This window comes from Hydra vulgaris, chromosome 06 (assembly GCF_038396675.1).
Source record: "Hydra vulgaris chromosome 06, alternate assembly HydraT2T_AEP".
Classification (NCBI taxonomy): Eukaryota; Metazoa; Cnidaria; class Hydrozoa; order Anthoathecata; family Hydridae; genus Hydra; species Hydra vulgaris.
Window position 1 is genome coordinate 13,548,606 of NC_088925.1, and position 17,564 is coordinate 13,566,169.

A 17,564-nucleotide genomic window follows, 5' to 3' on the forward strand; every position below is an offset into this window, starting at 1 on the left:
ACTTAAGATGTAATTAAGAACATTCAAGTTGTAAACAAGAGTTGTATATTTAAAGTTCTGAACCCAAATTCAAATTGTCTGGCTTCACCGACTTTAAGATGAAATATAATAGGTTTTATAACTACAAAGCACTTGAAATTTTATTCTTATATAGTATAACCTATAAATATAACTTATTCTATTTGGATAGTTCCTGATTTAGTAAAACAAGTTGTGACTGATGTTGTTAGACCATATTTTCACAGTGTGATTAAACAGTTGGAGGAAATTAAGTCAGAGTTAAGTGTGCAGCACCAAAAGCAAGTTTCTCTTGATCAAAATACAAGTGGAAATCTTCCAGAAAACCTTATATTTCTATTAAAAGAAATAGATGAACTCTTAGATTTGAATAGGATTTTTCTGGAAGATACTGAATGCTGATCAAATCCAGTAAAGTCTTATATTATCATTATATAATATAAAGAATATAAAAATGTACATTTTAACTTAAATATGCATATTTTTTCCATTTCGAATTGACTTCATATATAATAACATTTATATTTTAGTAAAGTCATTTTCGTAAGCAATAGCTAATGATAAATGTTTACTTCCTTATAGGTTACTTTTTTGTCTCTAATTGGAAGAAATGGTCTTGATGACTAATTGAGAAAAGTTGCTGAGAAAATCTTAACTGTTAAACTATCAATGCTTTATAACTTTACAGGAAGAAAAGGGAAATTAGAGTTTGGTTGTCTAGTTGGGGTGAAAAGTGTGATATATGGCAAGCAAACTTATAAATAAATTTTTTTTATAAACAAAGTTATGTATAAAACTTATATTCTCATCATCATCATTGTCGTAGTCATCATCATCATCATCATCATCATCATCATCATCATCATCATCATCATCATCATCATCATTGTTACTGTCTTCGTAAATATTTTATTATAAATATTTGTATTATAATCTTTTTAAGAGCCACAAAAATTTCTTTCCATCTGCCTGTTAATGCACAATTGATTTTGCAGATGCAGTAAAAAAAAGCTATCTTAAATCAACAGCTTGTCAACTAGATAAATTACTTTCCAAATGGCTGTCAGGGTCTATTGACAGCGATGGACTAAAAAAAGCTCGAGAAGAGAGTCGAAAAAGTCAATAAAACTTTTACTCTACTGACAAAAAGTTGTAGTTTTTTTTTTATCTGTTTTATTTTAATTTCATTTTGTAGTTTTGATATATCAATTATGAAAAGTTGTACAGTTTTAATTTCTAAATAAATGGGTAATAAATATACGAGCGTATGAATATATTAATTATACTATTTAGGTGATAATTATATTAAACACTAATACATGAATTATTATTTATTACTAATAATATTAGTCATAATTAAATTAAAGTTAAATTATTTAAATAAGACAGTGAATATTTTCAATCATTATAATATACATCTCCAGTCTAATTTATTTAAATAAGACAGTATATAATTTAAATAAGACAGTATCTAAAATTTATTATAAAAGTATAATAAAATACTATATAAAATTATAAAGTTAACAAACTAAAAAGTACATACAGTTTTATATACTTTATATACATGTTATTATAATTCATATTATTATAATGATTCAATAATCATTATGATATCTATAACTTAATAATGACCGTACATTAATGTAATGCCAATTTGCTTTTGAATATCACAATAACTATTGTTAATCGTATTTATGCATAAATTTATGCATGATGAAATAAGATGTCATGAAATGCAGAGTACAAATATTCAATAACTTGCCATTATTCTCAAATATTATGCCAAGGTTTGGCCGGTGTTGGACATTAACTGAACAATATTGGGCCGTTATTTGCTATTTCAAACTCATATTGTATATATGTATATATGTATATATGTATATATGTATATAAATGTATATATATATTTTATATATATATATACTTTTCTTTTTTTATTAAGCAATTATTTTTACTTACTACAATCAATAGAGTTATGAATTTTTTTTTTTTTATCATTATTATATTTATTATTATTATAATATTATTGTATGATTTGAAAAGGAAAATAAATATCTTGTTGTTGTTATATATATATATATATATATATATATATATATATATATATATATATATATATATATATATATATATATATATATATATATATATATATATATATATATATATATATATATATATATAAAGAGAGAGAAAGAGAGAGAGAGAAGGAGAGATTTTGCCTGTAAACAAATGTCTTCATTTTAAAAATAAGTTTGCGTTCACAAAATGTGTGGTGAAGTAAGAATAGCTTCTTTTCTAATAGTATTAGAAAAATTATTCTTACTTTAAATATTTTGTGTTCTTATTTTTTTTTTTCTTACTTTAAATATTTTGTGTTCTATCGATTATAGTATACCAATAATCAATATTACATAATATCGATGTGTTATATTAAAACCGATTTTTTCATTTAAAACTCTTATTTTTATTTCGATATTTTAAAAGAACTTTTTAAACGTTTATTGATATTTGGTTTTTTAAACTCCCTTTAATTGATATTTGGTTCAGTAATTTAATCTCTAACCTCCTTAATTAATATTTGGTCCAATAATTTTTGTAAACAAAGTTTTAGTAGAATTCAGCATACTATATAAATATAAAAAAAAACTTTTTTTTTTTTTAAATAAAATTGTTTCTCCTTGTTAGTCTCAGTTTGATCAATTTAAAAAAAAAAAATAAAGCGTACCATCAACGCAAGACATTTTTGAATTTTGATTCGGAATCCTTATTAAATTCTAGGCAAAAATGAATTCGCTTTACTTTAAAAACAGAAAAACCCTTAAACAACGGTTTTATCAACGGTGTATCTGTTTTTAAAATAAAGCGAATTACGAATTACTAGGGTCAAAACTTTTTTTACCTAAATATAATATTAAATTTCAAAAAATTAAGGTATAAATTAATAAAGTTCAACATAATAAATAGTAATTCTATCAAAAAATTTATTTTTTACCAAAAAATAATTTTATTTTTACCTATAAAATTAGTAATGCTTTAATCATTTTTACGTTGAAGTCAAGGCGGACCCCAAAAGGCGAACCCTACAAGACATCTTTCTTAAAATTTTTGGGTCGTTTAGGTAATTTTTTAATTACGTAAACTTTGTTTAACCACAGTGTGTTTTTATCGTCCTGAAATTTCTATAATAACAAAAATGAAAAATAATAGTATATTAATTTTCTTTCAATTTAAAACGAATACATTCTCTTCTGTGCCCGCGAGTTCTGAACCATACTTAACACATCTATAAAAAATGTTCGTCTTTTCTTTTTTTACTCTTTTACTGATGTTTTGTATTACCTTTCGATTTTGTTTTTCGTTGGTTTTTTCATTTCGTTGGTTTTTCATCAAAAAAATCTTGATGTCTTTGAATCTGAATATATCTTTATGCTTTTGCAAAATGCAGATAGATTTATTGGTTGCTGTTAAAATATTAATAGATGTATCTAATTGGGTGTTGTTAAAATGACAAAATATGTATCTAGTTGGTTGCTGTTAAGTCACCATTTTCTTTTATTTTTCTTTATCTTTAAATATAAGATTTTGAAATTTCTAACAAAATAGGTTAAAAGTATTTGTTTTTTTCCTGCGGTCAACTTTTTAGAAAATATTATCGTCAGAAATAGTTTCGTCAGTGATCTTTCGCTTCAATTTTCACAAAGCATTTGATACTAATTTCATCCCCATTATCGGTGGTTACTCTTTATTCATTTCTTCAACAATTATTTTGACAAACTCTTAAAAAAAATGAATAAAATAAAACTATACAAAAGTTGTTGTTTTTTTTTATATAAAATTTTTAGATCATAATACCTTCATAATCAATGAATCCGTCATTGTTTGTGTCAAATATTTCCATTAACTCATCAATTTCTTCTAAAGTGCTGTTGTACCCATATTCCATGAATGCATCGCGAAGTTCCTTTGTACTGACTTTACCGTCACCATCCATATCAAAAGCACCGAATGCCTGTAAAATATATTAAAGTTTCATAACGATTATATAAATTCAAAAAATATCTAAACGTTGAAATAATTTCTGTATATACCTTGATTCTTACTATGTATTTTTGTTTGAGTTTTACATTATTTTACTTCGTAAAAAACTTTGGAGAATATGAGTAATAATAATCAATAGCGGTTGTGGTGTAGTGGCAGAACGCTCGCCTCACAAGCAAGAAGTTCCGAGTTTGATCCCCATCCCGTCTTAGAAGTACCGCGCTCATCTTGTTTTGTTACAAAGCTCAACTTGTTATATATATAAATTTAAAGACAAAAAAAAAGTATGGTTAAAATTTAAAGACGAAAGTATGGTTGTAAATTTAAAGACATAAGTAATGGTTGCAAATTTATTAAACTGTAAAATTTATTTAAACTATAATATAATTTAGATAAAGATATTATGCGCTAAAATATTTACAAATTTTTGTCGTTGTTAAATTAGATATCAACATTTTTTTTCTTTTGAAAGTTCTTTTAACTACTGCTATTACTTGTAATAATTATTGGAATCACTTAAACCTTGCACTTCAACTTCTCGCTTAAACCTTATCCTTCTAGCAGCTTAAATCGGAAGAATTTTCTTTCTCCAACATGCATAAAAAAACGACTTAAGTTTTTTCTCATTTTTCCTTAAAAATACATAAATGATGAAAAAACAGAAAAAAAGGAGTATACTGTGATTTTTTTTAATTTTCATTCATTTTTTACTTATCTTAATGACGTTTTTTTCATAAACTAAAAAAAAAATCCTGGCCGGCCTGTTCTTTTAAACTCCTTAGCCCCGCAGCAGCTGTCTATGCTAGGCATGAAATGGTAAACACGGGTAGAAAAGAAGTTGACAGTATCTGATCCAGAAAAACATAGTCTCCAGTATTACAAACTATTGTAATACTGGAGACTATGCCATTATATACCCTTCCTTTAAATATTATTTGGCTTTTTTACAGATAGAATGCCCTGAACCTAAGTGGCTAAATTTAATAGTTAAAATTTTACCTGTTTCGCAGTTCGGAAAAACATTTAGTAGTGGTTCTTATTTAAAAAAAGATCAACCTAGAACCAGAAGACAAACCTAGAATCTATTATTTCAGAAATATTTATCATTAGTTCAATAGTTTAGGTGTGTCGAGCTGTTGTTTTTATCATAGGATAACAAAACAAACTTGGTAAAGCTAATTTGATGTTTTGTGACACAACATCTTCTATGACTTCTATTGATGATTTAAACTTATTTTTTTCATGATTAATTTATGAGAGCTTTTAGAATCAGATCTTGCCCTGTTGGAAATGAGCTAGCAACTAGCTAGCTTTATAGTGATTTTCGACCTAATGTCTTTAACATTCATAAAAATTTTTAGAGTTGAGTCTAGATTTTTAGTGTTGAGTCTATTATAATCATGAGAATAATTTAACTTCAAACACTGTGATTTTGTAGCAATGTGTTGCTAGCTACATATCGTAGCTTTGTAGCTAGCCACAAAATATCTACAAATCTATAGCTGGTTGATAGTTACATATCAAACTTTTTTAGACAGCAATTTTATTACGATATGACGCTAGCTAAAATAGCCAGTGGGTCTTTAGTTTTTTAAGCTAGCCGTCCTCGTAGACAAATCGCTGTCTTTATCTTTACAAATGTTGATAGCTTTACGTTAACTTAAAAAAGTTAGCGATTCTCGCGGCCAAATCGCTGTCTTTATCGTAAAGATTATAGCTAGCTATTTGCAAGCCGATTTCCCACCGGGTAACTTCAAGATTCAGCAAAAAAACAAATGAACTGAACTGAGCTACCACTACATACTAATACTATATGCAAATTTTTTCAATTCTTAGTTTATGTTTCTTTACCTTTCTTTCCCGCTTATTCCTCCAGTTATAACTTTAATTTTGAGAACTGGAAACATTGCAACATTTTCTTTCTGCATCTTTACTTGATCTATTGTTTTTATTTTTTTATTTAAATGTGATGTTAAAAAATGACCAATTTACAGAACTTAAATCAAAAAATTATTTGAAGCTTTAAATAAGTAAATCATTTTTTAAATTATTTAGACTTTTTGTATTATATGGCGTAAGAATTTTTAAATTTAATTTTTATTGAAGTTTTTGTGTTCGCATTTTCATTTTGTAGTTTTTTTGTTTTGTCTTTTCGTATGCGAAAAGTTTGTTTTTATTTGTGCTGTTTTGCTAATTGGTTTTATTTTTGCATGCTGTTGTTATTAATCGAGTGTTTTCATATTTTTTGCTTATTATCTAATTTATTATAGCTTCATCGTTATTATTATTATTTTTAAGTTAATTTAATTTACACATGGTTTTATTATATATATGTTTTTTTGTTTTTTTATTTGATTTAGGTGTCACTCCAATGACTAGTTTTTAACTATATGAGTGACACCTAACCTAACTTTGTAAAATTATAAAAAGAGCTTGTAATTTTTCAATTTTTGGTTGAATAAATGGATTAAAAAATATATATATACTGTTGACAATTTTTCCTGCTTGCAAGAATTAATAGCTTTTTCCTAAGTTTATTGTTAATTTTAAAGTTTAATTTTAAAATCTGCTTTTAGCACTTGATTTTTTATAGATTTCGAAAACAGTTGAAATGAATTATTCATCATTATAAAAGACATCTCGAGTATTAGATAGACAACTCCAGTGTTTGATAGACTAGTATTAGGCAAAGAACTGATATCAACATTATTATCACTTGATTACAGTACCTTTTTGTATTTCTTTTTAATAGACTTTGCTAAGCTTTTTTACTGCTTTACTTTCTTTTTTCTTATGTAAAAAAGATATTGTTGTTAAAATAATTTAAATCTTATATGACTAGTAGCAAAAAAGATATTGTTGTTAAAATAATTTAAATCTTATATGACTAGTAGCAAAATACTAAAACGTAAAACACGTCTATTAACTTTTTTTTTGAACTTTTTTAAATTTAAAAATGAATACAATTACAAACTCAATAAATCTTTAATACCGATGTTTTAAAGAAAAAATATAAAGATTTAAAATGTTTTAAAGACGCCAATATAAAGAAATTTGTGTTAGACTATTGTTGTAAGTTTTCTAACAAAATATAGTAATTTTATATGGTTTTTTTTTTAAACTAAGTTAGAGGCATATTTAGGTTAAAGTTTTGTTTAAAGTTTAGCATATGTTAAGTGTATTCATCATATGTTAAGTGTGTTCATCATTTTAATAAACTTTTTCGAGAGAAAAAACAAATTTTTTGGGAAACCAATGCATTGCAAAAATAAGTTTTTTATATTTTTATATATTTCTTATATTTTAATCTGAATAGCTCAGACAATCATCAGATTTAAAATAATAATAAATAGTTAACATAATATTTTTTGTAGTAAAACGTACTACATTTAATACAACCATTAGCAAAATTGACTCTGAAAATAATAGTGATACTGTGGACATCCTTAATATTGCAAATATTATGTTTATTAATAAACAAACCTCTTTTAAATCAGCTGCGTCATCACGTTTTTTTCTGATTTCCATTTGTTCTATAAACTCGTTAAACTCGATGGTTCCATTTTTATTTGCGTCCATCTAAAAATCAATGTCAATGCGTGTATTAATATATGTAAACATAAAATATGTAATATGTAATATATATATATATATATATATATATATATATATATATATATATATATATATATATATATATATATATATATATTATATATATATATATATATATATATATATATATATATATATATATATATTCCAAAAATATAAATAAAAAAAAAGAGCTGATGTGAATATTTAAATAAAAAACAAGTATTTATTTAAATATTCCATTTGAATATTTAAATAAATACTTGCTTTTTATCATTTCTCTAACCAATGAAATAATAAAGAACAAATTTTTTAATAAGTGTCTAGATTATATTTAAGTGTTAGGATAGTGAATAAATTTTTAAGAAAAATAATCATTTTTCTGATTGTTTTAAAAAATATATTGCCGAAATGTACCTTAAAAAAGTGTTTACATTGGGGTGAAGTGGGACAGAAAAAAGAAATATTTATGCCCCGCTTCTTCTCGTCGCCATTTGATTATTTCGATTGGTGGAGGCTCTTGAACATTTATGTCGATTAGGTGATTTTATCAGTTTCTATTTAATAATGTGTGTTAAAATGTTGTTTTAAATATATTTACTTATACTCACACCTGTCCCACTTTACCCCAATGGCACAGTTTCTCTAAAAGCAAAAATTTATATAATTAGTTATAATTGGAAGGAAATCTAAGAGGATTAAATCGGTGCCTAAAAAGAAGATTTATTCGTAAAAACTTGTTTGGTTCAGTTTATACATCAAATAAAAAAGATATTGCAATTATTAAAAAATAATATATTTTAAACTTGGTTTAACAAAATTATGAGCTCATAATAAATTAGGGATAGCAATTTTACTTATTGCGATGATATAAAGAAGTAAGTTTCGTTTAAATGTAAATTGTTAAATATATTTAAAAGTAAATTATTTTTAAAAAATACAAGCTACTACATCTAAAATATAATTACATTGAGGTAATTTTAAAAATGGGCATTTTTTATTTGTAAAAGTAATTTATTTTTATAAACATAATAGTAGTAAACAAAAAAGTTACTTTTAAATGTAATTTTCTTTTCAAAGTAAGTCATGAAAAAGTAATTTAGATCTTATTTAATATAAATAATTTTTTTTTTTCTACTTTAAACATTTTTATTAGTACGTTTTTTAAATTCATACTAATGTTGTTTTTTTCAAACAATTTTAATAATTCGTCTAGCAATGCGACCGCAGCATAAAACTAATTTTTTGTATTTTCATATTCAAATAAGGTTGGAGTATTACTAATTTCACAGACTTAACAAAAATTTTACATTTTTCATTTACAAAGAATAAAAACAAAAATATAAACATAAGTGCTAACATTTTAGTTAAAAACTTATTAATGTCTGCCAAAAGCTAGATAGAACAGACATTCATTAAAAATTCACAAAAATGTTCCAAATTTCAACCATCAAGCATGTAGCTATGTTTTCAAATCTTGGTTGGCCAAAGATAGGTTTTTCGTAAAAATTGCATAAAAAAAAAGCAACAGAAAAGTGGTATTAATAGTAATATTGTAATAGTAATATTGATGCTGTTTCGCAATACGGTTACTAAAGAATGTTTGACGAGGCGAAAAATGCTTAACATTTTCTTTTTCAGTTCTTAGATTATTACCTCTTATTGCAGATGCTGGTATGTTTGCTCGTAATGACGGTGCAAACTATTGTGGTTTAAGCCATGTAATGTGATCTATATTGTTCATTAGTTTGTACTCTTGTATTAGATCGCAAACGCCTAGTCTCCAACGTAGTCAATTTCATTATGGATAGCCGTTCCTCATAATACACATGTTTGAGATTTTGTACCAGTTTGGTTGCGCAACCTTTTCTAGTGTTTCAATGTCACCTTTCAAAGTATTATTCCATACGAATCATTGCTGTACTTAGGTGAGTGAAGGTACGCTTGATGACTCTGAGTACATTTTGTGCTTTGGCTGCTGCTGCGTTAACTTGATGATGTCTGATAAGATTAACACGCCCAGGTCGCGTTCTATTGTTGTTTTGCCTAGTTTGTACTCAACACCATTTGCATAACGTTGCACTTCTCTTTATTTAACTCCATAAACCATATATTTGCCCATTCAACTAGCTTGTTTATATCCTTTTGTAAACTGATTGTATCTGAAATCTTTATTATCGGTTTTATTAGCTTTCTGTCGTCAATGTAAAGTTTGCATATACATTGTAGTATTCCTGGTGTGTCGTTGATGAAAATCAAAAACAAATAAGGTTCAAGAACAGATCCCTGAGGAACACCACTAAGTATATTTAACCATGAAGATGAAACTTATCCCATTACAACTCGTTAACTACGATTGGTTAAAAAAAACTTCGATCCATCTCAACAAAACACCGGATATCCCATATGCTTTACACTTGAGTAATAGCCTTTTGTGCGGTACCTTGTCAAAGGCCTTGCTGAATTCGAGGTATACCATACCTCAATTCCAGCAAGGGACACTTGCATGTACGTTTTCATAAAATTGATTGTTTCCAGTAGGTTGGTTACACAAGCCCTTTTCTTCATAAAACCATGATGGTGTCGCGATAGAGCATCATGTAGTTGCAAATGATCAGTGATTGCTACACGAATAATTCCTTCCAAAATTTTGCATAGAACTGACGTTAAAGATACTGGTCTGTATTTTAACGCTGCATATGGTTTGCCCTACTTGAACAAAGGGTTGTGTTTGCTTCACTCTAACTATTTGGTATTGTGCCCAATTCAATTGTAAGGTTGAATATAATTGCTAGAGGTTTCGAGAGTGTTGACGCACATTGCTAAAGTACATTCGGACTTACCATATCGCTGCCCATTACGTTGTTTTCGTCCAATTATTCTAGTTTATTTTTTACGTTTTCTAAATTTAACGCTCTCCTCCAGTCTCAGTCAATGTTTTCATTAAAAACTTTATCTAATTTCAAAAGCGCTCTATCTCCTTTAGACACGAAAACAGATTGAAAACTTTCATTCGGACAATTTAGGAATTTCCTTGTGGAAGATTATTACATCTGTATTCTCTCTCAATATTTTTAACTTGTGCTTCAACTTTGTGTGTCTTTTTGCATACGAATAAAATATCCGAGTCTTTACCTTGTCAACAATAATTTTTTTGTATTTGCTCACTGATTTCTTTACGGCTTTTTTTACATTCTTTTTTGTCACTTTGTATTCATTTAATAAATAAATATTTTTATGACTTGTTGCGCTTCGACAACTCCACTGTGCTTTTTTAAGATGTTTTAGTCGCCTAACTTCAGCCGGTATTCGTTGGTTATGGTACTTTTTACTTTTTTTCAATTTGTTTTGTTTGGGCAAAATAAATTGCTGGCACATGCTGTTATATTTCTTTAAGAAGATTTCATAACACTCATTTTCTTATTCTCCTGCAAACTCCTTATCCCAGTTAATTCGCTCTAGTGCTGCATTCATTCTTGTATAACCACCTTTCCTGTAGGTGTATGATTTATTGTGATTTCTCTTATAATGGTGCTGTTTGTGATGGCACTTCATTGAATGACATAATGTCCTTTATTGCTTGATCCTAGTGGTGGTCCTATTTCCATGTTTATCACTCTTTCACTGCCGTCCGTTATGACAAGATCTAGTATGTTTGTTTATTTTCCATCCTCAATCTGAAACGTTGGTTCGGAAACACACTGGGAGATAAATCTTGTTTAAATTGTCGACGAAATTGTTTAAGCTCTGTTGACAGTTACCTTTCACAATAGTGCACAGATGTCAGACCATTCAATTCTTTTACATAGATTGCAGTCCCTCCACCAATACCTATTGATATTTTTTTTTGTAACATATATAACCATCTAAATTTATTATCGATGACTCGTTAAACCATGTCTTGGTTATCATAACTATGTCCGGATTATCCACCTGTATTTAAGTTTTAAACTGGCGTCTTTTGTTGTTTAGGGAAGTGGCGTCGCTATACCAAAATTTTAAACATGATGTCGGTAAATGGAATGGCTTATTTCGATTGGCCAGCTGATACTTTCTAATACTACTAGCTAATCCTAGTTACTGCTTCATTTCGGATGATGCACAAAGTTGACATGTCAATTCGTGCAGCATTTAGACGGTTTTGCTCATCCACTACTTGCTTTCGTACAATTCGTTGAGCGTATGTCAAACCAGGATTAATGTACGGAACGTTACCAACGTACAGTATGTACCTTGGTAACGAACGCTGTCTTTCAGTTTTTTGCTGCTTCCAACACCTCGGCCTGGTATTCTGTGCTCTCTAATTCCATAGTCATTGAACTTGGTTTATACACTAATTTTAACCTGTAAATTTTTGCAATCTTGCTATTGTTAAGGTTTAAACACTCTTTTTATTTCCTTCTTGTCGTCATTTTTTTGGTCTATTTCTATTGTTTTGGTTGATTCTGGAATCCTAAATACGATTAGATTTCTTTCTTTGTTTTGCCCTGTGTCTCTTTACTAATTTCATTTAAATAATTGGCTTCATCTAGATTGATGGATCGAGCTGAATCTGATGCAACCACTGAGAAAAACTTTTTACGAGTTACAGATTTTTAAACTAAGTTGGTTTTAAGCTTGTCTAGTCCATTAACCAGTTTAGCATTTTCAATTGTAAGTTTTATGTTGTCTTGAGACAAAACCACTATGTGTGTTTTCATCTCCTCAATTTCCTTGGTCATCTCAGATTTTAAATCATCAACATCTTTTTTCAATTCTAGATTTCTAACTATGTTGATTCTCGATAGAATGGCTGCCACCCTTAATAACAGTGGATTACCTCTAGTCTGGGAAATATATATTGTTATTATTATTAGTTGTGACCTTATTACATAGGGACTAAAAAGATTCAGTATGTATTTTTTTCCGTAGTAGATCCCAAATCATAAGAAATTCTTTAGCAACTTTTATTTTTATTTCATTTAAGGTAAATGTTTAACATTTTATGTAGTTATTTAACAAAGAAAGATAGCATGCCCAATTTTACATTGTGTGAAACACACGTGTTAAATCACCAAAAACAAGTTTTTATACAAAAATTATTCTTTAAGGTTGAAAGGTTTTAAAAGAAAAGAAGGAAAGATTCAGAATATTTTGTAAGCTGTTAAACAGTTTTCCAAGTTTTTTATTACATTGCATAAGATTCTAAAAGATTCTGAAGCTCAAGATACTGAACTTGTTACTATATAGTAAGAAGTTCAGTATGAGTTGTAACAAAACCACTAACCCCTTTCTTCCCTAAAGTGTGATGTAATTTATGGATGACCCCTAATCTTTATTAAAATGTTAGGCGTTTCCAAAACTAAAGGCCATTTGTCAAAGAAAATGAAAATAATAAGGCCGTTACCGACAGTAATTAGCATGGAGATATAAATTGAATACCGATTCGAAACAAATGATATTGGTTAACTTAATATTAACTTTTTACGCAGTTTGTTGTTTAATCATTTCAACAATAATTATTCCGGTTTATGATTTTTAAAAAATGCAACTCTATGTCGTGTGTTTTTGCTATTATCTAGATTACATCAAAAATTTTATTTCGTTTTTTTTAAGCATTAAAACCTCTGGATGGAAGATTTGCAATTGTTAACATTTAAACCTTTATTTTAAGTAACGAAATTTAAATCCAACATTTAAAGAACTTAAAAAACAAGTTCTATTCCGCTCAATAAAAATGGTACATTTTATAATCTTATTATAATGGGTGTAAAAAGTATGAGATTTTTTTTTTTTTTTTTTTTTTTTTTTTTTGCCATTTCATATAATTAAAATGTAATCATATTCTTATTAAAGTATTTTTTGCCTGACGAAAAAAAAAAGTACTAGACTTATATTCATCCATAAATTTTAATTCAAAAAATATTAAATTCAAAAAATATTAAATGTGTAACCCCCTCAAATTGAGAGGAACCAAACTTTATATGGTCATAATTTTTGAACGCTAAAATGTTATGCTATGAAATTTAAAATTTATTGACGAATATAAACCCAGGAAAGTTCTGTAGAATTTCTATAGAATCTCTGTTAATTTCTATAGAACTTTTTTTTTTGATAGAAAAAAAAGTTTTATAGCAATTTCTATGGAAATTAATAGACATTTTACAGAAAATCTATAGAATTTCTATAGACCATATGTTTCAAAAGTTTATAGAAACTCTATAGAACTTTTTTTCCTGGGAATCTAGTTGAGAATAGTACAAAAAATATTTTATCAACTTATTGCTTTCTTGTTTGGTGCAGGAAGGTGGAAAATTTTGTGCTTTTTTGTTCCCAGGCTCAAATCATTGAAATTATTTGCAAAACATCCTTATTTGACTTAAGTATAAACGTATAAATGTTTGGAGTTTGTTCCATATCTGGAAGTTAGCTATCCTAAAGACCAAAAAATGCTGTCCGCTCCTGAAAAGAGCTAATAAATATGAAATTAAAGATGATAAATTAATCAAATGGTTATGATTATAATTGCTTAGCACAGAATAAACAAGTAACTATATAATGAGTTAAATGATGAAATAATTGAGTAAATTAAATCTTAACGCTTATGTTTGTTATTTATAATATATGTGTTAGATGATCATCAAGTAATTTAGACGAATGTTTACTAAACATTCACTTGAAAAAAAAATGAAACGATTGTATAGTGATGTCTTTGCAAAACGAAAATATTTTGTATGGTATTGTTTTTTGTGACTATTACCAGAATATAAATTTTGGCATCATTCATATTTTAATAATATAAGATAAGGTATTGTGTTTACTTTATAGATTGAAAAAACAGATTAAAAAAAGTTTTTCTAAAGAAATGATGACGTCAAAATACGTCAAAATACGTGCTATAGTAATATTTGGTTTCGAAAGTTTCTATTATGACACAGATTAGTTACAGAACAAAAGATACTACTGGTACCAAACTACATACGTCTAGCAGACGTCCCAAAAGATAGTTTTATGAAGAAAATTTCAAAAAATTGTTAAACGTGAAGTGCACGTGGATAATTGAGCTGTTGATATTATTTATAAACTAGAATATAAAAATTATTTCCTGACAAATGGATGTCAAGGTTACACAAAGTTAGTTTAGACGCGACAAAATAGGCCTAATCCATACGCCGAAAAGTCAAATGATATAATAATCCACTCGCCGATAAAATAAATACTTTTATCGGCGAGTGCAGCTTTAAGTATTTTTAAAATATATATTTCTAAAAACAAAGTTTTGTGTAAAAAAAATTTTTGGAGAATGCAACTTCCTTTTTTAAAAGAAAACTTCATAAAATAAGAAATTTTTAGTCGTATCAGGAAAATTTTACTTTTGCACAACTTTGTCTGGACCTAATTTTTTTATCTGCTTTGTTTACCTGCATGTTAAGTTACATTTTATAATGCTGAGATTTAATAAATCAAGTACAAATTAAAAGCAAGTTGAAATGAACTAGCGAATGAAATGAACTAGCGAATTAGCGAAAGAAGACAAACTAGATTCAAAAAATATTTAGATATACCTTATTGACAAGTCCGGCTCTTTGCAAATAGGAAAGTTCTGACAAGATTAGAATTGTAGACAAATTTTTTTTAAACAAAATAAAACAGGAACTCCGAAAACAAAAGACTTTTTTATAAATGTTTTTAAATATGACTCTTCCGCATTGTTAACTCGATAAATCATAAGTTTGATTTACGTGGTTAAAAGTAATGGTTAAAAAAGTTCTCCCAGAGGTTATGCACCAGCATGCCTCTATTAAAATTCTTTTGTTATTTACTATCAGACATATCCGACCGGATATACTTAAATATAATCGCCATATTTGTATTTTGCAGAGTCATTTCTTTACTTGACAGTTAAATAAAAAACATTTGTTTATGCAAATATTATTATGCAAATGTTATTATTTATGCAATTATTGTGCAAATATTATTATACTTATGCAAATATTATTGTTGCAAACGCCAAAATTAAAACAATTTTTTTTGAAAATAAATAAAGCAATAGCCTCATTTAAACAAAATGCAACACTTGATGCATGAACCTTTATCTAAGGTTTTCTCGACCATTCTATCAAAGCATATGTTCTGAAAGCATTTGTACTTTTCTTTTTTTCAAAAAAGTTCAAGTAACTTCAGTTTAATAATCACAATGAAATTATAATAGTAATACCTCCAACAACAAATGCATTAATTCGTCTTCGGTTGGATTCTCACCCAAGCTTCTCATTAATGGCAATAGTTCTTTGGAGTCAATATTTCCATCCTTGTTTTTGTCATGATGCGAAAAAGCAAGTTGATATTCTAAAAAATATTGGAACATAACTTTTTTTATCTACATAACGTTTATCTGCACTTTTAACGCATATTCAAAAAATTTGTTAGAATTGCTAATTTAACTCCATAAAAAAGGTTACCTCTAATATCGTCATCTGTAAGAGTGTACCTTTTTCTCATTATTCCTGTCAGGTAAAAAATAATTTTATTTTTACTTTGTGTTGATATTGGGAGAAAAAAAAGTGGTATTAGTCGGCGGTAAGTAGCAACGTCACCAAGGTAAACTGTACCTCTAATTTTTTTTAAATATGTTTTGTTTTATTATTAAAAAAAACCGATTAGTATTAAAAAATATTTTTAAACTAATGTACCCTAATGAGCTAAACCAAATTGTTTTAATAATCACTATTTCAGAAAACGTATTAACATCTTAACGGTGCATGATTACGGAGGCTGTCTTCTAAATTATAAAATACTAACTAAGCTTAGTCAAGTTCTTTGGATCTTGTAGTGAATTAGCTGTTTTATTAAATAATGGTAAAATTAAAGTTTGATGAACAACATAATGAAAAATTTATTTTAATCTTGTGTTTTGCCGACTCCTGTTGTGAATGTAATGTCATTATCAGTCGGGAATATAACCTGTCACTCATCATTAAAAAAAAATGCATAGATTTTTTTTGTTCAAACGTTTGAACAAAAAAATCTGAACTATTTTTTGTAAACATAAACAACTTGATAAAATAAGCTACCTAAAAACAAATAAATGATGTCAAAGTTGATGATACATATCACTTTTTCTGATAAGTAAAAATTTGATTTTTGCCAAAACACTCATTAAATTTAATTGCTTATTTTAAGTTTGAACATTGCGAAAATTTTATACATACCTTGTATGCATATCAATTTAACTTTGAAATACTAAATATTTTATATAAATCTTTTACTAAAGCAAAGGAAGTTTCTTTTATTGAAATAAATTTTATACAAAATAATAAACGATAAAAATTTGTAAACTAATACATGTCAAAGTTGATTATTGTAATTACTATTAAATAGTATACAAAACAAAAGAAACGAACAAAGCGTACAAAGTAAGGAGATACAAAGTAAGGAGAGAGTAAGTGGCAGTTTATAAGAAGAAAAAAACTTTCAAAAATGTTTATTTAAATTTTTGGACAAAATGTTTTTGATCCAGAAAAAATGAGTGTAGATTTAAAAATTTCTTAAGTTTAAAACTGAGTTAGGTAAGTTATTCGACTTAATTGACCAGTAAATTCACACAGTGTTAGAGAGTGACGTCTAAACATTTAAGTGACGCCTAAACTCGTTCAAATTTAAAAATTTCAAATTTTTTCTTATTATGTAACTTTTTCTTTTATTTTTTTTTTTTTTTTTTTTTTGTTTTAGTTGTTAACTTTACTGCTTAATTGTCGTGATATTATAACGCACGTATAATATATATGTTAACCAGTATAAATATATGTTAACCAGTATTAATTCTTTAACGAATAAATTAGTTAAAATAGTTCTAAATAAATATAACCAGTTTATATACAAATAATCCGATTACATATCAATTTACAATTAGAATACAGAAGTATAGAAGA

General features: G+C 27.0%; 1 protein-coding gene across 4 annotated transcripts in view; it reads right to left on the reverse strand.

Moving 5' to 3' along the window:
* Nucleotides 1-3,222: 3,222 nt before the first annotated feature.
* Nucleotides 3,223-17,564, reverse strand: part of LOC100214948 (uncharacterized) — a 48,183-nt gene continuing 33,841 nt past the window's right edge. For 2 of the 4 annotated variants that reach the window (XM_065799266.1, XM_065799267.1), the window contains 5 exons: nt 16,095-16,139; nt 15,851-15,981; nt 7,543-7,638; nt 3,874-4,030; nt 3,223-3,797 (listed from right to left, as the gene is read on the reverse strand). In XM_065799266.1, coding sequence (XP_065655338.1) covers nt 3,757-3,797; nt 3,874-4,030; nt 7,543-7,638; nt 15,851-15,981; nt 16,095-16,134 — 465 coding nt within the window. In that variant the 5' untranslated portion in view covers nt 16,135-16,139 and the 3' untranslated portion in view covers nt 3,223-3,756. Of the gene's footprint in view, nt 3,798-3,873; nt 4,031-7,542; nt 7,639-15,850; nt 15,982-16,094; nt 16,140-16,325; nt 16,581-17,564 lie in introns of those variants that run through there. The other 2 variants (XM_065799265.1, XM_065799268.1) reach the window with 2 other exon arrangements.